Source organism: Diplotaxodon limnothrissa, linkage group LG1, assembly GCF_057381915.1.
Source record: "Diplotaxodon limnothrissa isolate DT_005_m linkage group LG1, D_limnothrissa_male_GT1.1, whole genome shotgun sequence".
NCBI classification, from domain to species: Eukaryota; Metazoa; Chordata; class Actinopteri; order Cichliformes; family Cichlidae; genus Diplotaxodon; species Diplotaxodon limnothrissa.
In genome coordinates this window covers 21907322-21932009 of record NC_140596.1, presented here as the reverse complement: position 1 = coordinate 21932009, position 24688 = coordinate 21907322, and the positions used below count along the sequence as shown (strand labels likewise).

Below are 24688 nucleotides of genomic sequence, written 5' to 3'. Positions count from 1 at the left end.
TTGCAGTGTGTAAAAATGTGGCTGTTTCAGTTTCGCTGGGTGTAACATCACATAAATGTTGAGATTTATTTTGTAATTATAGCTTGTTACTGCTAGTAACTGTGTAGTAACAACAAGAAACTATGATTACTATTTAACTTTCAGCCTTAATGTATTAAAAACAAATCCATGGTAATCAGTGTTCCTGCACATAGTCTTTTGCTGTGTGCAGGAACACTGCAGTTAATATATGCTTAACGCCTTTCCCCCTCCTTTAATTTAAAGATTAATGTGTACAAATACATGTAATAAGCAAAGCCACTGAAGTGGATTATCACTTGATGGAGTGGCTGCAAATCTTGACAGCTCGACCAGAGTTGGTATATCTGATATAACCTCATCAGATAAACAGACAGTGTCACACATCTCCATTAACAGTCTTCTGGGGAAAGTACCCTTTAATACAGCTCTGCACTTGTGTAGCTGATGAGTTTGAATGAGCTCAAACTCAATGAGCATTTATTTTCTCTCTAATTTATTTGCTGTTGCATTTCATTTCCAGGCCAATTCACCCTCATAATCAGATGGCAATTAGTGAAGCATGAATCACACAGAGCAGCTCAGCTTATCTCAGCCCCCTTTCATGACACCTGCACGCTCACAACAACACGGTTTTGGAGAAGCATTCTTTTATTCCAAATAAAATCTTATTTAGTTCAATTTAAACAGCATTTCTAATTCCATCAGAACTCTGCAAAATGTAATAAAACTTGTTTCGTTGCATCATGTTTTAAAGAGGACTTCAAATATTTTTTTTTTCTCGCCTGCAGGGCTCTTTACAGCATTGCAGTTTTCTGATACATGATTACATATCAACACGTGGGCCAACTCCTTCCAACAACAACTTTGGTTTTTGGTAAGAGAAAAAAAAAATCTCACTATGAACATTTAAGAATCTTTAATTCACACTAGTAATAAAATTGCATTACATTTCATAAAATAAATGTTCCAGTTTATATATACAGAGAAAACAGACTGTACATACCCTCTAGTGAACCATTTCTTAAAGAAAAAGAAAACAAACCTGAAACAAATTTCACAAAACATACAAGCAATACAGTGCTCAGCTAAGCAGGCACAACTGTACATCAAAATTTGTAACTGCTCAGTGTTGAGGGGGGGATGTGGGAGGGGCAAAAAGTTTAACATTTACAATAGAGTCCTTAGGGACTGATAAAGGGGTCTTAAAAAGTATTGCAGGCAAGCAGACAGACGCTTGTCTTTTTTCCAAGTGCAGCGGAACATCCATCTCGTGTGTAACGTGTGGAGCCGGCTGTTGCTGCCGTCGGGGTCCAACTATTGGACCTGTGTCTCAAAGCTCCCATTCAGCTGACCTTCCTCATAGTCCATTTGACACAAAATCATGTTGTTTTTTAGGAAAAACTTGTCCCCGACGCAAAACCTGTTGGCACACAAAAACAAAAGGCGAAAAAAAAAAAAAACATTGTCAAAAACAAAACGAAAACAAAAAGATGATTAATGCTGGCATCACGACAAAGTGGTGTGTGTTTGTTGACTGGTTGACTCTGCTCTGGCAGTGAAAACGCTGCGTTTAGGATCAGCAGGTACTGATGATTCTGTTTGATCGCACCCATTTGGCTCGAGACATTTTACCTCATGCGCCGAGACCGCGGCTCGCCAGATTCAGAGTCTGTTTTGATGGCCATCGTAAAATGTGTGGTTTCAAATAAAAGTAGATTAAAACCCTAAACAGTTTCGAATCAAACAGACACAGGCGCTGGCACCCAATGAAAAGCAGGTCAGCTCTCCTTGGCCTGGCAAAAGCGGCGGTGGCGCCGCAAGAGTTTCCAAGGAAACTCTGCCACGGGGTTAGCTTTTCACACACCAGTTTAGTTCCGGTGCTCGAAAACATTTTTCCTCCAAAGTCTCACAGTCAGTTGGAGAGGGAAAAATAACTCATAGCAGCCTGCCCCACTGATGTTCTTCTGCGTGCTGCTGTTTGTTTGTGTGACACAGTGGACACAGCTCCATAATGTGACTGAAGGGGAGTGAAGATAAGAATACAGCTGAAAATGGCTTGGCTTTAGTAATGTGCCAGGCTGGTAACACAGTAAATAAAGCTGGTAACGGTCACAGCCGTGGCAATACTGTGCCAGATGAGACCTGGCTTTGTGTCTGCCAGCTGAGAAAAGAGACTGCAGTCATAATTCCCTTACAGCAGGTGTTCACTATGGTAACTGAATCTGGTCTGCAGAAGGTTAATGGGCTTGTGCTGTGTGGAGGAACAGGGTCACAGCACCCCTGACAAGCATGCAAAGGACGTTCTGCTTTCAGAGAGGTGCCATTACTGACAGTATATTAATGGGAAAAAGCAATATTTGGCTATGTCATATTCTGTGTACATCATACCATACAGTAGGCTTTGTGCTTGCTCCAATTCTATAATAGTTCCTATCCCTTAGGAAAACGCCATTTCACACCTGTGTCTATTCTCTTTTGTGCAACAGCACAAATCTGGAGGACGTCTTTTTTTTTTTTTTTTTTTTTGTGGCTCCTTTGCCTCCTCGGACAAATGAGAACAAAAGCTAATTTTACATCCCATTGGCTTAAAAGATTTACAGATCTAGCCACAAACAAGGACAAAGTGCTGGCAGCGTGACATAATAGAAAATAATTAGCAGGGCATTACAAATGCAATGCAACCTTGATTCTTGCAACACAAGCCAACCACAATTTACTCCCCCCACCACCAATTATAAACTGTGGTCTGCAATAATGGAATGAAATATAAAATTTCTTTTCCACCTGAGATTATTTTTTAAGAGCCTCGAATATTTAAGCCACTGGCCATTTTAACGCCCTATTTTTGTGTGTGTGTGTGTGTGTGTGTGTGTGTGTGTGTGTGTGTGTGTGTGTGTGTGTGTGTGTGTTTTTCTTAAATATGCAATGTTGTTGTGCAGTTATGACCCCCATTCTTACCTCTGGTTACAAAGCTGACAGGCAAAACAGTCCAAATGGTAAACATTATCTCTGGCTCTCATCACCATTTCAAAGGCTGGGATCAGTTTACTGCAGGCTGCACAGTTCCCCGTTGTACCAAAGAGCCTGAAAGACAGAGCGCACAGACAGAGATTAACCCACCTTCTCTTTACCTAGATGCAGTAAAGAGAGCAAACAAACACGTAGCAAAATGACAGCAAGAAATGTAAAAGAAAGAAGTTCAATAAAAACAGGGGCTTTCACAGGAAAAAGGGAGTGAAAATCGAATTGAAGGCAAAAATCTTTCTTGGCATCCAGTTGGTATATTTGTTAATGAGAGTTACAAACATAGATCTTAATTCTTGGCTAATGATCTAATTATAATGATCACATGGTTTTAATCTCCTTCTTCAAAGAATTTCCCTCTCGCACACTGCAAAAGCAACGAAAACAGGTCTGAGGCAAACCATTTGAACTGCTGAAAGTTTTCTTCTTTCAAAACAAAACTACCTAATGAGTCTGTCTTCAACCAAATCCAGCTGGATTTTTTTTGCACATGAGGCTACACTCTATAATGTAGTCATAAGTTCAAAAAGATTTCTGTTACAAGGATTCAGGCTCAAACCCTCGCTCTCTCGCTTTTCTCCGTCTTCCTCTTTCATTCAGAGAAGAACCTGAGACAGTGATGGTAGATGCAACCTTGAGGAGTTAACTAAATGTTTTACAGTGAACAGACTCACTGCTCAAACCTCACTGCGGCTTGTTTGGGCTTATTAGATAGAAGCCAAATGATAAAGGTCACAAACACAGCAAGGAGGCACTGGTGTAGATCTCCTCAAAGCCAAAAAAAAAAAAAAAAAGGAACCTCAAATGCTTTCCCCAGTCAGATTTACATTTTCATTTTCCAAGCGCCTGCCCCTATGTTTAATTTGGAGATTCTGAAGCACAGATAGATTTATATATTCTGCAGCAGGAAAAGGACCGCTTCACAGCTTTGCAAGAGGGGATAAGGCAACAGCAGATTGTCATTCCAACAGTATGTTAAACACTTTTCCCCCCCAAACTTGTAGAGCTCAGACAGAGGAGTCCCCATGTTGATATTCTGCCTCGTTTATGCGAGTCCCATTCAGTTGCTTTCACCTTGTTAAAGAAAATGTCTATCCAGCAGCTCTGCTTCTAATTAGGGGCCACTGCCCCAGAGGAGCAGGAAAGACAGAAACAGAGGGAGAAAGGTTGTTATGTTCCATGAGAGGGATTCACAGGGTGTTAAACTGAAACATTGTTACAACTGGTTACTGTTTCAGTAACAAAAAGGAAAAAAAAATACTGAATGTTCTCATACAGTAGACATCTGCCACCCACGGGGTGCTCTGTAACTCAAAGAATGTTTTTCCCCCCCCTCTTTAGAGAGACACAAAGACTTATCCAAACAGCTTTAAAAAATTGCAATCTCACACATTCAGTATTGATCTGAAAACAGAGCAAATACCAGTGCTACAGAACCTGACCTTGTTATCACACTATTCCAGCATTCATATTACAAGACATGAGTGAGTTTGTGTGGACAAAGCACAAGTATTGGCAACCGTGAACTGTTGAGTTTCCAGCTTATAAATGAACCCCTTTTCTCTCTCTCTCTCTTTTTTTTTTTTTAACCTGGATGGAAAAAAAGAGAAAACTCCAGAGCACCCAGAGTCATCATGACATTCAGAGACTCTTCCATGTAGTGAGCAGGTCATAGTGATGTCCTTTCTCTCCCTCAGGGAACCTAAGCTATAAAAGAGCCTAGAGAACCCTTGGTCATTTACAGCAATTGACATGCACACACCTATAGCAGCCAGAAGGATTATTCTAACCCATCTCCATTACACCCTGCTGGGCTGCAGACATGGTGCTCAGTTGATACATACAGGTTGTGAAAACGCCTGGTGGGGAAGCCCAGCTTGCTCCTGACACCAAGTTCCGCCTTCAGTCAGAGCAGCGTGTCACATCTGTGGCTACTTTTTACTTTGCGGCTACATCTATACTCTCCACAAACCAGTAATTCAAATAGTGTGGGTATAACCTCTTTTCCACTCTATTATGAGGGTTATTTGAGCTCGTCGTTGGATACGAAACATTTACAACATAAAGCCTGCAGAACCTGGTAAACACCCACGTCTTTCAAACTCCACAGTGAGAAAGTATTCTGCTAATGGCACCAAAAAGGGGTTAGAGGCCTTCAGTATGGAAGGACGGTAACGGCTCTCATAACCGGTCTGTCTTAAGCGTCTTAATAGTCTTTCGTGCTAACCTGATTTCCTTATCAGCTTTGTGATTTGAAATCGCAGGCAGATATTTGGCACAGAGAAGTTGGAGTGCAAAAAAGTGCTCTCGGTAATCGCTGTGTCCCACTCATACTGTTCTTCAGCCAACAGCTGACGTGTCTGGGTTATAATGTGGCATCAACATATGGCTTAATTGAGCCCCTTGTGCTAAAAGGAGATTACAGGCTGAGTGAACTGTTCAGCACACATTATACTCTTTTCTTCCTGCTCCTATGAAACTAAAAGGCAGTCAGAGAGAAACACCACTGTAGCAGAGCATCCTAAGTAATGAGTTTCATACTAAAATGCAATGTTAGCCAACAGATCCCAACATATTAGCACAAAAATGAAGACGCAAGCTATTCAGAGTCACCTTTAACTTGTACTTAAGTATAGATTGTGTGTGATCAAGGACTCTGCAATTATACACAACATGTGTACTACAACATATATAAAACTGCATTAATTTTAACCGTCATTTTTTATAAACTTGACATGCTTCACCGCACCCAAACAGTGCATTCCACGAACATAAGCTGTAAATGGGTTTTGTTCATTAATTCATTTCATTTAAAGTAGATTTTCTTTTTGTTTGAATAGACTATTTTTGGAGGAATTCGAATGCATTGTTCTGACACATGTCCCGTATTGTAGGAGTGCAGTGGCTCATGCACTTCAATTTCCCTGGCCATTTGGATTAAATAAATCAATATTCTCTGAAGAAAAGTGTAAAAAAAAAAAGAAAGAAAGAAAGAAAAAAAAATCAACATCAACACCATTTTTTCAGCATTTATGACTGGCAAATTTCTCCAGCTTGTAATGCACCAAGGCCTGTGTGCTTTGCTGATCAATCATCGGTATTGTAGCAGGGTTTGTAGCAAGAAGCCCTCTTTTAAAATTGAACAATTCTGTGGTTCATATAAATGGATTAAAGGGTTAGAAGTGCTGATTTGGATTGCTCACCACAGCCTGTGACGCATTCTCATATGGATTTCTAAATGGCATAATGCAGTATAAGTAAAAGCAAGCTGGATGTGCTTATTAGATGAGTGTTGTGTTTTTGCAAACTTAAAAATGTTTTTACTGGCAGTAGCGGCAGAACTCAAACTGAAGTGGTAATGCTTTTAGGTATAAATACAAGTTACGTTTTGATAAAGATGTGCTAGCATCCTGCTAAATTTGCTATTGTCGATGTTTTGCAGTTATTACTGTTAAGTCTTAATCTTTGTGGAAAAGATCAACAATGAACATTAACCTTAGCTCTTAAATAAACTGGCCGAATCTTATCGTAACCACCTCGTAGTACCGCATCAACCAAGTAGAGCACTTTGCTTTCAGACTGATGGCTTGCTTTTGTTTCTTAAGTAGAATAGGAGGCAGAGCCTTCAGCTTACAGTTAGGTCTGGGTCAGGTGACCCTAAATCCTCCCTTAATTATGCTGCAATAGGCCGAGGCTGATATGGGCTTCCCATAATGCACTGAGTTTCTTCTTCACTCACTGTGCACTTGTACACACAGTGTGTTTTTTGCCCCGTCTTTTGTCCCAACCGGTCGCAGCAGATGGTCGCCCCTCCCTGAGCCTGGTTCTGCTGGACGTTTCTTCCTGTTAAAAAGGAGCTTTTCCTTTCCACTTTCGGGGGTTGTTTGACTGATGAGGTTTTCTTTGTATTATTGTAGGGTCTTTACCTTACAACAAAAAGTGCCTTGAGGAGACTGTTGTTGTGCTTGTCACACTTGCATCAAGTGGTGGCTTGTGTGTGCTACTCTAACACAGCTGGAGTTCACAGGTCATTGGAGAAGTTGGTGATCAATGCAAATTCGTATAATGGCCTTGCCACCCCATAGTTTTGCAATATGGGGTGGCAAGGTAAGAAAATGTTAACGACATTGTTGTACCGCTGTTGTCGTTCCATATTCTACGACATGTCTTCAACGCACACTGTGATGTTTTTAATGTGTTTTTTGCAGACTGAGATTAAACATTTTATAATTAAATATTTCAGACTGCTAAATCTAAGGGTGGCAATGCCGGGGGTGTGAGAATGTTACTATAATGGCCATGAAAGAAAGACTCTCTATGCCAAACGTACATTTTTACTTTAGACACTGATCACCAGTCTTGGTAAGTATTAGGATCAAGACAGCTTAAAAAACCTTAATATATCTGCAGTATAATATGCAGCAAACTGTATTATCAATAAAGTAATTTTGTGGTTCATCTAATGACCATAATTGACACCTTTCAGATACACAGTGATGAGTGACACCTTAAATTGCATCTGTAGACGAATAGATATGTGTGTCTCTGCTTAACAATGCTGAAATTACTCTTATCTCACCATCTCAAGATTATAGGCTTTGTTTGGATCACTTGCCGTCATTATTATGGCTTAGGTCTAATTATATGCATGCTGACTTTGGGTTTTTAAACAATTTAGTTGCATTTTAGGTTCTTAACTTTATAGAATTTGTATACTTGCCTTATCCCTGCTTTCTACCATCTTCAGTGCAGGGGAATGAAGCCTATTCTCGACTCCTTAAAAGAGCTCCTATTTAGTAGCTAAAAATGTAACTTTGTGTGCTGGTGTGGGATGTTGCGAGCAAAGTTGGACGGCAGGAACATAAAGGAGCTCTCCTTCCTCTGTTATTGAGTTATTACAATGGGTCTTTAGAGAAAAGAGGGCCTTCTTTAGTTCTTTCAACTCGCTGCTTTGCTAACTTCAAACCCTTAAAGCTCCTACAGTGCATCATCTGCCTCTCTGAATTGCTTCTCTCAGATTGGGCTGTGGCTCTTGAAGTTTTCTACCTGTTCTCTGAGCTCTTTGAGACTTCCCTGCCTGCATAGGGTTTATCAGATTTCATAAAAGGGAAAACTGTTAATGCATGCGTCGCGTGTTCTGACCTTCCTCAACAGTTGTGTCTTTTTTGAAAGTGTAAACCTCTGTACAGATCTATCTCGCCTGAAAAAGAAGAGCGACTGTTTCACTTCCTCAAAGAGTAAGAAGAAGACTGATCTGAAAAACAGTCACATCCATGTGGAGCCATCCTCTATCACATTGCTATTCAGCTGGTTTTAGGATAACTTATAATGTCCATTATCTTGAAAACGTTTTCCTCTTACAGTTAATTACACCACATTTTGATAAGTGGCTTACTATTATGTCCACTCTAATATATGAAACAGAATATTGAATTATTTCTAGCTTCATGTCCTGATGATCGTATCATCACTATATATACGAGGGGTTAAAGGTTTTACGACTTCACCAAAAGACTGACAAAAAAGAAAATGCTTAATAAAGCTGCTATTCTTACAAGGAAGTCGCTTACAAAAAGAAAGATGCAGGGAACTGACATCAGGTGGATTAAAACTAAACTTTTTGATGGTGCATGGTTTTGAAGGGCACGGGAGGACACTGGCTGAGGTGTGCATTTTGTGTGTTTGTGTGTGTGTGTGTGCGCGCGCTGGAGTGTAATATTCAGTAAAGTGTGGGTGCATTCAATAAGTTGCTAATGCCACTGAAGGACAATCACAGATGGAGCTCCTATAATAATTAATGTGAGCATGGCAGGGTTCCAAACCCTGGGAAATAACCAAAGTGTGTTTGATCCACTGCTTGTATTTAATGAAGTGCGGGAGGCTAATTCAGTGTACAGATTTAACTTCATTACTGCAGGTGAGCAGAGCCTTCGTCTTACTACAGAGAAAAGAAGGAATGAAAAGGAAACCGGCGCTGCATGGAGACTGCATCACCTACTTTCAAATACTCTGGTCTCTCAAACTGCCTCTTTCCTATATACGCAAGGCAAGGGTTTTAATTTGTTCCATAATAGAATTCATCTCGAGCATCTCAGCCATTAAGTGTTCTGCATTTGTCGCAGGCTGAAGAGCAGGCGAGTGGGATGGATTTCATTAGACAATCTGGGGCAGCAGAGGAGCACAGGAAGCTCTCTACAGCTCCGTCCTTTTTATTCTTATTTTAGTATTCCTAACTCTTGATTCCATATGTCATTCTCTTCATTTCATCCCTTCTGTGAACTCTACATCTTAGTGGCCTAATGTGCGAGAAAGCTTTTCCTTCTCCCTTTACAGTGCCAGTAGGCACTTATGGCTTCAGGGTTGAGGTTGCTGTCCTTTCAGCTGATGTATTTTACCAAGTGAAACTCTGAGCTTCATCATTTTTGCCTTCTCTCGGTCATTTGCCCATTTATTATTACCTCATCTGCACCATCTGCTCCTTTTGGGGGAAACATCAGGTCTTAGTCAACCTCTCACTGCATCTTAAAAGCATTAACTGTGGGTGGGGACTGATGGATGGTAATGGCCTATCTCAACGTAACATCTCTAAGCACCTCGCAAGTGGGCTGTAGGCTTCTTCCAGGTCGAAGGAAGAGCTGAAATGAAAGTGAAATGTCATTAAAAGGCATCAGTGAGGTAGAGGAAAGCCAGGTTGATTAAAGCTCTCTGTGCTGAATTTTAGTGGCTATTTAAGTGATGCTGCTCTTTTTTAATTTACCATCTTAAATTGGAATAAACTAATCAAAACTTAAATGGGTAGCAGTAAGAGATAAAAGTGAACACGCTGTGAGACAAGGAGGCAGAAGGAAAATGGAGAAAGGGGAAGGGGGGAGGACGGTGCAGGGCAGGGTGTTTCGGGAGGAGGGGCCTAAGGCACCGGCATCTTTAAGTCGGCCCCAGGGGGATTCCCCCTCAAATAAATGGTAGGGAATGTGACCTAACGCCCAGGAAATGGTCATGTTTAATTTAACAAGCAGATGGCAGGGGTATCAGAAAGAAGGGGTGGGGGGGGCAGCATTAGTGAAGCAACAAGCCTGCCTGGAGGTTTCTCACAGCCTACAGTGCTGATACAACCAAAAACATGTCGTCATGACAGAACTCTAGTTCATTGTTCATGTAAAGAAGAAATATATATATGGTTGTGTGTCCACGTGGTTTATCGTAGATGTTGGAACTGTGATTTGTGTTTGTGGACAAATTTTTTTTAAATAAAAAAGAGGAAGAAGGAAAAATGGTGTTCCAAAAATTGCCCGTATTTTTCTCCTTATGCAAAACAAATTAGCCTTCACCTATATACATTCTGTAAAAGAATAAGGCGTTAACCTTATCTGATGGAAATTGATTTTAAAAGTGTTCGCGACTCATACTGACAAAGCACAACAAACCCTACCGGGAGGGTTATATGCGAAACTGAAAAGAGAGGAGGGAACAAAAAAACAACAACTCTGCGATCCTTTTAAGTAACACAATTTTTGGAACGACATCGCTTTTGTGCTTGTTGTGAGGGGAGAAAGGTGATTGTGTGTCTTTCTTGCCTCAGGTAGTCCCTGCGACAGAGGATGAGGTTGGCTTTCGTATAGAGGGTGGAGCCCACCTCCCCCAGGCGGCAGTCGCAGCAGGCACATTTGAGACAGTCCTCATGCCAGTATTTGTCCAGGGCCTTGAGCAGGTAGCGGTCTTTAATCTTGCGATTGCAGCCAGCACACCCCTTCTGTTTCCCTTTGGGCTGGACGGAGAGCATCGGCACACCTGTAGTGATAAGGAGACAAACAGCCACGCGTGATTTACGGCCGGGGAACACGAGTGACTTTTCATGTTCTCTTTTTGATAAGCTGGCTGCTTCTCGAGGCGTCTAAGCCTGGCCTCGCACACGGCCACAGCACACTGCCTACCTGCTTCATATGCATTAAAGAAAACATTCTTCCATGTAGATAGGCACACAGGTCACATTGGACAACAAAGCCTCGACTTACTTGTTCCACTAAGAACATGCTGTAATACAAAAGTTACATGATCACTGGCAGCAGGCTTCAGAGGACGGAGCACGTCTCAGGTAGTTCTCAGAGTTATTTTGCTTACCGAGGTATTTACAACAAGCTGCGTAGTATGTTAGTGACCTATCATTTCATCAAAGCCCATTTCACTCAACTGTCCACAGCTGTAAAAGCTCCTTGTGGGCTTTGTTTGGTATAGATTAACATTAACCTTTTAAAAAGCCTCTGACCACAAAAACGTTGCTACCAGACCCCAGTGAGATATGTTATGGCCTAAGTGCCTTTTAGCACACGCGGGGACACACACACAGACACGGACTCATATACACACGTGTGTGCGCACACAAATTGCCAACACACACAGTGCTCCCTGCTCAGAGCATTACAGCCTTTCCTCCTTTTACACTTATCTGTACTCATGTGTCTGCAATGAGCGAGCCTAAGTTACCAAACTCGCAAATTGCCCTGCTGTCACGCAGGTCCCCTTTAAGTGCGCCTTTTAGCCTCCTAAAGGACAAATAAAGTCCATTTAATAACTGCACTAAACACTAATAGTCTATGTGTGGTTGACATTTGTGTTTGGACTAAAAGCCCCCCTCAGGCCACTGCTGGTACAGAGGCAGGGGTGTGCAGCTCCCCTCTGTAGCACTAACAGGTCTGCCACAGCTGAAAGCACAAGACAACAGCTCTTAAGACACTCTCTCACACACTGAGCTATTGATCCATCTAAAAGAACACACAGTGGACGCCACTTGCCACTCTACTTTCAAAACACATTTCTCTCCCTCTCTCTCTCGAAAAAAAAAAAAAAAGACTGGACAGTCTGCAACATGGGGGGTCAGGCCAACATTTTGTATGTGTGGGCATCTGTAAAGGGCCCCATTTTAAAGACGGGTTATACAGTTTTATATGAAATGTCACTGTTGCACTTTAAAGTTGTGCATGCGGTCCAAACACACACACACACACACACGCAGGCGTTTCTCAGGAATGAAAGTATGCAAACATGTGACATATTGTGTAGTTGTGTTATGTTACGTGTGAATAAGGTCATCCTGTAGTTGGATCCGTTTTAACTTCTGCAGTTTACTGAGCGATACACACAACTTCAGCTGGTAACAAGGGACTGCTTCGCTCCGCGCTGTTTTTCTCAGCTCAATCTGTCAAGTTCGCTCTCCTTCACAGAAATCTTACACCGCTTTTCAGCAGAACTTCTTTGGAACAGAAAATCATTATCATTCTCCCTGCCTTTTTTCTCCTTCTTTCACATGCTCTCACACGCAAGCAAGTGGACCCACAAAGTACCTCATTGGATCCAGATTTGCGCTGCAATTTTTTAAGGGCCATCCGCACATCAATAATGCTATGACTGTAATACAAATAGCACCCCCCCCCCCCTCTTTCTTTTTTTTAAGGAGGTGAAGGGAATTGCAGGGCTTGTTAGTCAAATTTATGACTTTGGTTTATATGTCAGTAAGTGCTGTGGTGGTGTTGAGCCGTCTTATTTCTTTATCAGAAGTAGAAAGGAGAGGCTAATTGGTCCAGTGCTGGTGATGTGAGCCATCAATTAGTGTTCTGCCTGCCCTCCAGCTCCCTCGTCTCCCTCCTTCCCAAAACAGACCCCTTGAAGCTGCCGCATTAGGATCACAAACCCTGCTATAAATACCAATGTTCAGTGTAAATGAAGCTAAAAAGCTTCAAATTCAAGCCACACTGGATAAGGGCGGACTCTTCTACCTGTATTTCATGGCTTGTTAGGGGAGCTCTCTGCAGGTATGCCAACAGTGCTCGCCTGACAGGCTTCTACAGAACTAAAAACAGTCTTAATGAGGAGAGAGAAAATGCCTGTGTGTGTGTGTGTGTGTTTCAGAGGTTGTGCAAAGAAAAATATAGAAGTTGCTGCATTTCCCTCAGGGATTTCAAAAATCTTTAATTTGCCTTTTATGACACCTAATTAGTTATTCTACTCAAAATCTTTGCTTTAAATAAGAGAACTAATTATACAAAAAGGTCGTTCCTCCACCTCCGGAGGGCTACTCGTAATTGGTCGAGACCACCACCACTCGCAACACTTCCCTTAAACATATCGCGTGTGTTTTACATCACATTTGAAAAGGCCAAAGCTTAACCCATCATGGAGTTACTGTGTGCTGCTCAACACTTTTTTTTTTTTTTTTTTTTTTTTTAATAAAACGCTTCTCGGCATCATTAAGGTGACAACACAGACTGTTTCTTCATGTCACTGAGGTTTCTCTGTTTCTTTATGCAGATGTCCCGGTCCTTAGGCCTAACTAAGAAAGACACCTCAGCAGAGGAGCACCAAATGTCTGCCAAGAAACCAATATGCCTCTTCCTTGCAGCAACACTGGGGAGGGGGAAAGAAAAAAAACCCCCAAAAACACAAGTTTGATGTCTTCTACCAAAGCAGCCTCTGGAAAACTGCTTTAATAGTAGTGTAGCAAGCAGTAGCTAAAACCTACTAAACAAAGAGCGGTGACAGAAAAAAAATGATTGTGTAAAGTAAATGTCTTTTCAATTCCCCTAATGCCATGAGACATTTTCTTGCACCTGTCACCACTCCCGGCGCTCTGTGAAACGGTGGAGTAGAACAGACCCTCCAAAGCTTGCCACCTCCCAGAAAGAAAAGCTGCATTATGAAAGGAAGCAGCAGACTAGGAGGCAGCCTCCACTTAATCCAATCCATTTAACAGATACAAGTGCCACTGACCTTCCAGTGTCATTTGATGTTACCAAAAGCATGCCTCTCCACATCACGATTCATTCTCCAACAAGGGATGCATTTTACCCCTCAAAGTGGAGAGACAGCACTTGGCCTGCCAAATATCCTTCCTGAGGAGAAATTTAATTTGCCATTAGCACTGTGTGAAAATGCCTGTCATCTCCCTCTTTTTCCTCCCCTTTAAAGATTGTATCTTTCAGGAATATGTACAGTTAGTTTTACTCAAGCCAAGCAGTCTGTCAAAGCATGTATTTCCCATTATAGATAGCATCCGATTTCTGTTACCCCATTTACACTTCCATCTGTAGAGCTATCAACAAAATCACATCAGTCCACTAACCTTTCTGATATATTTAAGGTTTTAAAAGAAAACACGCTGGATGGAGCACTCAAGGAAATACAGGGGAGGAAAATGGAAAAATACAATTATCACACAGACATGGGAAAACCTGTAAAAAAAAAAACCCCAAAAAAACCCTACAATTTGCCCCAAACTCCCTTTCCCCTCCCCATCATTACCATTAAAGTGTTGGTTGCTATTTTAAAACAAGTGAGCAGGTGCTTGAATGGTATTCCGCATACACTAATTTATACGAATCCCGGAGCCACCATCAGCTCTGCTGTGTCATTTCATGCAGACTAAAAGGAAGACTGGTTAGTCTTGTATCAGCTTCTGTGGGCGTAAAGGTGTGGGAATGATAATATTAGTCTGAATAATCACCTGCTAAAATCAGCACTGTTTCTTCTTATATTAAATTTACAATGAAAGAAAAAGAAAACTTGACAGTAAATGTTTATTCACTAAAGAACTAAACTGATTTCATATCAGAAATAGCTTTAAAACAATATAATTTTAATGTTGATTAGCCAGTTGTCTCATTTGATAGGGAAACGAACTCACAAATTCACCCCTTCACTAGTCAACTGCTGTACATGCACACACACCCACACCCACACACTCCCAGTGGAACAGCTGCTCTCACAGGCACTCAGCCTTTAATGGCAGAAAGGACAGTTACATCTGCTTCTCTGTTTGTTAAATGTCTTTTGATCAATTAAAAGCTCTGACGCCATGGTGCGATGCAGACTTTGCTGGTTCACGGGGAGGTAAAGGATCTTGATGAGACTCGCTCAGCCTTCCTGACACATGGGGAGGGAGGTGGTCTTTCAAGGAAGTGGAAGCTGGCCCTGGGTGGGCCTCTTCTTGGGGGCCCCTATAATTCCAACTCCCAGCTGCACTAAATAAGAACGCGTTAGCCACCGGCGTGGTGAATACACAGAGCGCGATGCTCGGGGAAATTAGATACTGTATTAGCAAATGATTGCATTTATCTGGAACAAGCGCATGTGTCATTATCCCCACCACCACCACCCTCTCCTTTATTCAAACCACTCCTGCACAAGACATCGGGCCGGATATTAACAGAGTCTTTAAACTGCTGCATGAAGTTACAAACGATGCTGAGCTCAAATAACTCGAAAAAGTGAAGAATAGTAGAAAAAAATCCAAACTTACTGTGCTGATTTTGGTCTAGTTCTTTATCCAAGTGTTTTGTGCTTCAGCCATGTTGTGGCCTTGGCATTGGAAAATAAAATTTGTCCCTGGGCCAAGGTGTCTGCCACTGAGGTTAATAGGCATCTCATGCAGATGTCTTGCTATTGTGCGCATAAATCAGCCCCTTTTCATTCAGCTTCCATCATTGCTGTAATTGAGTCCGTAGACGTGTTTTTATATCTCCGAGACAAAATACAAGACATCTGGTAATAATATCAGCTGGAATAGACATGTCAGTCGAAAGCAGAGTGATGAGCGCATTCTGAATGATAAACAAAATAAAGAACCCTGAATCATGTGCCTATCGTTAGCTGGCACATATGCAAGGAGCAAAAGAAGAGATATGCATGAACACGTGCATATGCTCTCTCGAATTAGGCCCAAGTCAATATTACATTTCATACTGGCTGTGTTTTTTTGTTTTTCCCCCCTCTCATAATTTGCTCTAAGAGCCTACTATGTTACCGTGCGGCATGCTACTTTTCCAGATGGTTGTGTATGAATGCTAGGGTCTGTGAGGTGATTTCTGGGACTGTATGCATGCTATGATTATGACATAATTAACACCCACAGTAAGTGGGAGAGAGCAGACAGGGCTGGTGCAGTTGAGGAGGGGACTGTTCATTAACAAGATGCACTCTCTCAAACTTTGCAGCTTGCTGTGGCTAATAAGCCCCGCTGAAACGGAGCCCAGCCGTCCCTTGCATTGACCCTGGCACTGCCCAGGATAAGGGAGGGTTTTGTCTCCTGGAATAATTGCTCTTTTCACATGTTACAAGTGTCCTGACCCCCACGGTCGGCAGCCACTTTCCCTACCATAATTACTCCTGATCCGCTCCAAATGAGTCAGGCACATTAGGGCTGCAATAACACTGGCCCAGCTTCAAGCGCGGCATGGGGAGTCTCAGCAGAGCAGCCTGGAACAGGGCTGCCTTTTCTCCCAGCCTACGGTCATTTCCATCACGTCAGAGGTGCATTTCTTACACTTGAAGTCAGCACGAAGGCCCTAGGCCCTTTTTCTAAAGGCTTACAGAAGGTATTGTTAGCTCCTGGTGCTCACTACTCACTGTGGTTTGGCTGCACACTCCATCCCAATTAACGGAAAACTTCATTAGGGTGCTTTTTTTCCACACTTTTCAGCCCCCTATTATTTTTAATTTATTCACATGGGGTTAATTAAAAGAAATGTATCACAGAGATATGCAACAGCTTTCTAATTAAATTCATTGCTGCTTTTTTTTTTTTTCAAGACATGAAACTGGCAGAGTTTCCAAATTATTACAGAAGGCGACTTGTTCCAACACTTGGTTGCTCAGTAGTAGGTTGAGATTAGAGCTCTGCAAGGTAAGCTGTCAACAGCAGAAAGAGAGTGAGGGGGAAAGAATGAGGAAAAAGAAAATGAGAGTGGGGGATTAAGATGAATGAGGAGGAGGAGAAGAGACGCAAAAAACAGCCATGGTTTGATCGTGCAGTTTTACTCCAAATAAACCCCAAGAGAGGTCTTAAAGAAGGAAGACTGTCAGTGTTGACAGATCAAGGAGACCATTTGATATTTCATCCAGCCAATCACATGTGGGCTCACTATTGAGCTTTGTCTGCCGTTGGTCTAAGGTGTTTAGTTCTTGAAACCTGCCATTTTGCAGCTTTTCATTTAAGTGCAAGCTGTCAATAATCGAGAAGGTGAATGCATCTTCATCTCAGTTGAGTACAGTAGGCACAAGATCAACTGACATTTCCCCCAGAGTCTCCAGTTGAGATTGAATAAAGTTTTTAAAAAAAAATCTATATATTGTCAAACTAGATACTTTTAAACCTTTATAGAAGAGGCAATCTTATCTGCCACTTTCTGATTCCTGTCAAGAAAAAAAGAAAGAAAGAAATCAAACCATTAGACCCGTCACAGCCACTTTCCGCCATCCGGAACAGAATGCACAAACACTTTTCAGTCCACATTAAAAATGCATTTGGAGATGGAAAAATGGAGCCCTCTAAAGTTTGTGTCACTCATGAGGTCAGGAAGTGATGTACGAAATCCTTCCCACTCCCCAGCAATTACTGCACACTTATTATTTCAAAGGATATGCCAGGAGACAGGTGTGCCATTCAGGGTCCTCGGTGTGTTGAAAATGGAAGGGAAGACGGAACACCATACTGTGGTGCACTATGTGAGGTTCTTTAATCTTGAATAATGCAAATTCCCCACAGGGGGCAGTTATTTGGCAGCACAGGCCTCTAATGTCATTCAAGCACCTACTCCCACACCTGATGGGGTAAATAATGAGGGAGGTTGGGTGCACAATTAGAGAAAGAGGTCTTCATGAAGAAGCTGTCTCGCAAAGTCAGGCCTGTCCCAAAACTCTCAAAAGGGAAACGCCATAGAGGATATTTGATGTTTCATTATGAAAATGGTCTTAATGAATACGTTTGAATACTATTTTATTACCCCGTAATATAAAAGAGCTATGCCATTCCCTCTAGGAGTAATTCCTGTTGCTGGCTAAAATCAAATGGCTGGTCAAATGAAATGTAATAAAATGAAATGAAAGGTAATGTGATTGAAACGGGGGCCAAAAGTGTCTGAGGAACAGGTTTAACTTTAACTTCATTGGGAAAACACACACACACACACACACACACACACACACACACACACACAAATGGCATTATTTGATCAGAAGCTGTATTTGCAAATACTCAGATAGTCAATATCAAAAGCCTAATCTAACTCTAAGGGGCAACAAAAAGGCTGTCTTAATCACGGGCTTTAATTAGCTATTTAAGATTTTATTACCTAAAGGTCAACCAATGAGGGGTTAGCTCTCAGCAAGTTGGCTCTTATTTAAGTGAAGGCACCCAGGCTCTTCTATTTACCAACAAGATAATTGCAAGATCTTAATAAAGTGTGACGGCTCCACCCTCCTTTCTTTTGGATTCCTCTATTTCATGCTATAAATCAGCTTTTAATTTTGATGTTTTGGGCATAAATAAAAAAGAAACGCAAGCATCAGTTTAAGTATTTCAATACGTGTCATTTTAAGCTGTGTAAAACATTAGAACAAAAAGGTTTATGGCAAATTTATGACAAAATTAAGTTGCCCTAAAAGAATCAAACTAATTTTTCAGAAACATTGAATCTGCTTAAATCTGTTTTCAGAAGTTGAGAGTGGAGTGAAGTTAGTCTGAAAGTTTAAAAGCCCCGCTAGCAGCCCCTAGAGGCTGCGCTGCTCCTTACACTTACAGGAACAAAGTCTCTTTCACTGACCAGTGAACACTTACACCCTAAGAAACAAATCCGCACAGGCAGGGCCAGAGACAGATGAAAATGTACAACAATCAGGGTTTCTGCAAATGGAAATATGACAACGGCAAAAACTATAGAAGCGCGCATGCGATGAAAGGCAGCATAGGCTAATAACGCATTGTTGATTTCCAAGCACCTATTGGCCAATTTTGATGACTTTTAGTGAGGGCAGTGGCAAAGGTTTATCTCATCTGAGATCCGGTTTCCTGAATTTGTATGACTGGATTTGTGCTCATAGATACTGCGATGAAGGATTGAAAGATCAAAACAAACGGAGAGATTTCGCAGGTCTTTCCTCCCCACTGCTGTCAGACTCCATAATAAAGACTTTAACTGATCAAGCACACACATCCATACATATGCAATAACACTAAGTGCAATAATCCTTTCTGTCATCGTTGTATTTTTACTCAGTTGTATATAGTATTTGTATTTGTATTCTATTTTTATCTTATTGTATATTTATTTTATTTTATTCTACTGTATATAGTATTTTATTCTATTCTGTACAGTTGTGTACTGTATTTATTCTTATTGTATTCTAATTTTTGCCTCATAACTTTTGCACTGTCCACTTCCTGCTGTGACAAAACAAATTTCCCACGTGTGGGACTAATAAAGGTTATCTTATCTTATCTTATCTTACACAAAAAAAACATATACGCAATTAGGATTTCTTTGTTAGCTTTGCACAAAGCATTAATAGCTATGAAAGTAAAAAGGAGGAGTAAGTAGTAATCAATATGTCATACTGATATAGTCAGTAGATTCTTTAAAATCTCCGAATAGGGTTTTGCGATTAAAAAAAAAACACATGTATGCATACTTTTAAAAAATGTGCATCAAGGGATTAAATCAGGAGGGTTTAAATAAAATGTAGGTTAGTTTGATTTGTGACACAAGAAGGCGTTAAGAGGCTGATAGGATTCGAGAGTCGGGTCAAACATGATTCAGGACGCACCATCGTAATCAAACAAACATAAACATCCATTTATATTTCAGGTATTTCAGGTTTAAAATCTTTCCAAATGTCATTTAACCCCCCCCCCCCCCATTGTAGCAAAGCTGCTGAAGAACGATAGTTGGTGGCTTTGTAGTTTTGACATCTGCTCATCTCAAGAACTTTGTTGCATGTCATTCGTCTCTCCCATGTTTCTTGTCTTCCTTTTCTAAGCCTATGATGACAGAATAGAGGAGAAATTATTTTTTTTCTCTCAGCGAGCAAAGAGTGAGCTTTAGTGAGTGCGGAACGACACACAAGCAGCAGCCGTGAGCATGCAACCGGTAAACAGGTGAATAAATAACTTCATGTTAAAAAACAAAACAACAGCAGGAAAAAAATAACTGATGAGATGTTGCAGGAAGTGTGTACATGTATGTTTGCAGAGGCATCAGTGTATCGGTTTTCTCCCCCCCCTTGCCACGTAAACATGAGCGCAGTCAATAACTGCTGGAGGGAGTCGGCTTCACGGTGACAGGTAGCAGTGAGACTTGCTTTCAACAGGTTCAAACAGATGAAGCAGTATCGTATATACAGTGTATACGCATGTATTGTGTTAGTTATTCAATCAGTGCTGACACCAGTAAAGTGGCTCATCTAATATTTTTAGATGTATTCTTCTGCATTTGCCTCTGAACTTGCACTAAGACACAAGGTTTCCCCCAGTGTCTGTGACTCATCTCAGCTTGTTAGAATATATGCAGATTTGGGAAAATGCTGCATTGGTCCTGCTCATTTTATACTGGCTGAATCTCACCAGTCTCGCAATATTCCTGCTGATGCTGAAAACATCGTTTTTGAAGTGAATAAAAACAAGCCAAAAACAAAAAAGGGGGTCAGACTTGGGACAACACAACAGGGATGGTCTGTTCTCTGTGATGCATGTGGTGGCAGCAGATCTTGTTGTGAGAATTTGTATGATAACATAGCTAGCATGTGGCCTCTGGCAATAATAAAAGGGATGCTCTTACAGCTCAAGAGTGCATAATTGAGTTTGTGTGCCACACTGATGAGTGCAGCAATTTACATCGGAGGCAGGTGGGCGTGCTCGCTAACACGCGTCTCTTAAGTCTCAGTTCAGTCTCTTTGAATTCCACTTAGATCATGGAAAGTGATACAAATCTCCCGCACTCGTAAAATATGAAACGATCAGGACTGATAGGGATCTAGAGGTTTTAGTGGTGACAGACGAAATTGTCTCTTGTGAGGCTTCTGCATTTGTAAGATCAGGCTCAGATTAGATGGAATTAAACACTCGCAGCTGAAAATTGTATTAATGCGATTTTGTGTGCATTTTTTTTTCTTCTGAGCTCAGCTAAAATGAATAAAGTGAAATGATTTACATGGACAGCCAAAACAGTGAGGGTGTAAGACTGTTGCTTGTCAGTGCAGGGTATATTGTGCTATTTACGCACATGTATTTTTTTTTGGTACCATTTTGTTACATATTTATAAAAAAATACATTTAAAAAAGCACTAGGTTACACTTTGTAAATGTTTCAAATACTCAACTGCCTCCTGACAAACTGTGTGTAAGAGGAGAAAAAGTTCAATACAGGCAACGCAGGTGCCTATAATAAAGCTTAATAAAAAAAACCGTACTGACTTAAGAAATATCAAACGCAGCAATGTGTTTGTAATATTGTTCAAGCCCTAGAGCACCAAAACCAGATGTAATTTCAATATTTGAAATGGGCAAGTTTAATTTTGAAGTAAGACCAAACCAATAAGCTGAGAAAATAGCAAATACGAGAGAGCAAATTGCATTCCTTTGTAAAAGTGAAAAGACTTAAGGAACATATAAAAGTAATCTCCAACTGGAAATTAGAAATCAACCCTCAGAAAGCAAATAACAGAAAAGAAATATTACTGTCCACTTTCTAAATCAATATAACATCGCTACAAGACAGTATTACCATGGTAACACTGGTAAAGAATGAAGCAATTCTTATTATTTCAAAATAAAAATCGGAGCCCGAAGCCCAAGTTTTATTACAGCAGCTGACAGAAAGATCGCCAGTCTGTATTCATCTGGAGCACTGCTTTTCAATCACATGCTTTATGAATGTACACATTTTTAGTGGACAGGTTGATAACAGGATCTTAAATTAACAAGCACAGGTAACTGGAAACTTGTAAGTAGCTGGAGGTTTTTTTTTTCTCCTGTTTTCTCCCCCCCGCCCTTTGGTTCAGGTCTGTAAAGAGTATACTGTAGTTATGGTAATGTTCAGCAGGAAGATGCCTTCAGCGTGGACCCACTTTCTTCTCCTGCAGTGTACGAAGAAAGAGAGAAAACGGCTGAGTTGCTTTTTCCACCCCTCTCAAATTATACGCAAATTGGAACCTCATATCGCAGAGTAAAATAAAATGTTGACAGTGAATATTTTGGTACATGTTGCTATTCATTGCCCACTATAACCTGCATATTAGGTCACTTCACAGAGCAGTGCCTGTGTTCCTACTGCAGTCGTCCTCTGTGCTCCCAGACTCAGGGCTCTGCCAGATAATATACATACAAGGATAATGACCTAATCATCTGAGAGTAAGAAGCTAAGTTTACACACAGTATCCACAGGTATCTGCATCCAACATGAAACCATTCAGGACGAGGATTTCAATGACAGCTGACAGGGGTGCGTCACAAATTTTTAATTTACATTTTCGACTCGAGACAAACTTGCGCAGTGGGAAGAGAACTGGTATCAGTCACAAAGGCTCGTTTCTGGTAATTGCTTTTGCAGCACAAATTGTTGCAGACTTTTCTAAGAGGAGTCAGAGTTCAAAAACGGTCTGCCAAACAAGCAGCATCATTACTTTGTTGCCAACTTGGATCGCTGGCTTTGAACACGAGAACAGACACACTGATGATCTGTTTTATAGCCCGCGCAAGGACTGAAATATGAACACTTAGGCGACTCGCACACGGGCATAGTAGTACATCAATCAAGGAAACAAAAAACAAATAAACTAACAAAAAAAAAAAAAAACAGCAACGCAGAGTAAGCACACATAAACACACGTGTGGCCACCCAGACCCACACCTCCACTGCCACATACGCGTGCATCTGTTTGCGCAGGCACTAAGTGGATACATTAGACGTGAAGGTTGAATTGACAAGCCTATAACTTTGGAGCCAATAAACGCTAAGAGGCATCATAGAGAAAGAGACCAGATCCGAGCCGCTCTGCTGACAACCTGGCCAAAATGCTGGAGCTGCTGGTTGGACCCAGCAAATAAAGGGTGAAGCTTTTAGGCAATGAGCAGCAGGTGATCTCAGCTTTTCTGCAAGTCCTAATGCTCCTAAAAGCCTCTCTCCCTGGTTCTGTAATTGGGCATCAGTAGTTAATGTAGTATTGACTGCATTACATGCTCCTGTGCATCCTTTCCCACTAATGCCATTTGCATCACCTTGTACATTTACCATATTGCTTAGCCAATAACTGTTAAAAGCAATCTGAATCATGAATCATATAGGGAACTTTTAGCAAGACAGACATCCAAAGGAGACAATTTACAGTTGAGTTAATTTGAGTACATTAGCAGCACAACATAGATTCAGCCAGACAGACCAATTTATGTCTCTACCGCAGTCCTTTTATTGGTTTTTGGATGTGTAAGTGAAAGGATGCTCCTCTAAGATGAATGAAAGATCCATTTTCAAACATAAATAATGGGTTACAGATGCATCCATTACTTTTGGAGGAGGAGGAGTCCTGCATAAACTGGAGTGTACAAGAGAAATATCCCGTACTTTGAGAAATAACATGCACACACACGCACACACGGGGAAAAAAAAGAAGTGTTTTATGGTCGTGGTGGCTGTCAGCGTGCATGCCAGCAGGTGGTCTGTATTGTCAGCAAATCGACCTCAAAATACTCTTAAAGAAGTGACAGAATAAAGACATGCAACACACACCTACTTGGTTTTTAGTTCATCTCAATCAGGTTGTGCAAATGTGTTCAGAGCATATGCACTAAACAGAGCCGAATGTGACGGATGCACTGCACACATCTCAACATCGGCTTAATCCAAAATGGGACGTCATTAGAGGCGAATTTGATTTAAATTAAAATTAATTAGATTGCCTCGCCCATTAACCTAAATACATTGAAATAGATAAGTAATGCAAGTAGGCCTATTTGGATGGAAAGTGAGCGAACGCTGCACAGGCGCTATCCATAATTTGCAATCAAGTTAAAAGCACTCTGCTGTCATCTCCCATCCCGTGGTGATGTCAAAGGCTGCCTCGCCAACTTCACAGACGCAAAAAGCACTTAGGAGGAGGAAAGAAAAGAGGAGCCACATGCACTGCAGTCTGTGTGGAGTATCATCAAACTGTGGCTCACACGAAGAAAGACAAAAAAGAAAACAAAAAAGAAAGGCAAAAAAAAAGCTACAAACAAATCCCGTTTATAATAAACTCTCCCTAACTGAACTGCAGTTTGGCATTTGTAGGGTTTTTTGTGGAAGAGCGCATCAACTTCGTGGTACAGAAAGCACATACGATATTGTTAGTTAACAAAAAAGGAGGGGAGGGGAAGAGAAAAAATCGCCCGGACCCCATCGTGACTGAATGGGGTTGAAAAAGCCAGCGTTAAGCGGAGGCTGCCGGTGCACAGGGTCCGGGGAAAAAACACTCAGTGTGTAAAATGTCACTAGTTTGCCGCGTTACTCCCTAGGTTATAGCATCCTACGGTGGTAGACGTTACTCACCCTCTTCCTTGTCCAACACCATCGTCCTGAGGAACGAGGAGTCCTTCCTCGGGCGATCCGTCCTCGGCTCCAGCAGGCTGCACCGCTCGGTGTGCTCACAGCTTCTCCTGGAAATGGCTTTGAAACGCGCGGTTGACTAGACTACGCCTCGATAAACCGAAACCCTGGAAAGATGAATTGCCGTCTGCGCGTTTTCTCCCTCCTATCAATAATAATTCACACACGGAATACGGCGATAAACACGACGAGAAACCCCTATCCGGACTGAAGTGCAGCGCAAACAAATAGCGATCAAACAG

The 24688-nt window shown here is 41.4% G+C and overlaps 1 protein-coding gene across 1 annotated transcript; it reads right to left on the bottom strand.

Moving 5' to 3' along the window:
* Positions 1-1335: 1335 nt before the first annotated feature.
* lmo1 (LIM domain only 1) lies at positions 1336-24445 on the bottom strand. The gene is made up of 4 exons (XM_085354969.1): positions 24390-24445; positions 10620-10833; positions 2980-3105; positions 1336-1441 (listed from the first exon to the last, which is right to left on the bottom strand). The coding sequence occupies exons 1-4, from the start codon at positions 24409-24411 to the stop codon at positions 1336-1338; spliced, it is 468 nt and encodes a 155-aa protein (XP_085211095.1). The 5' UTR covers positions 24412-24445.
* Between the last annotated feature and the right edge of the window lie 243 nt (positions 24446-24688).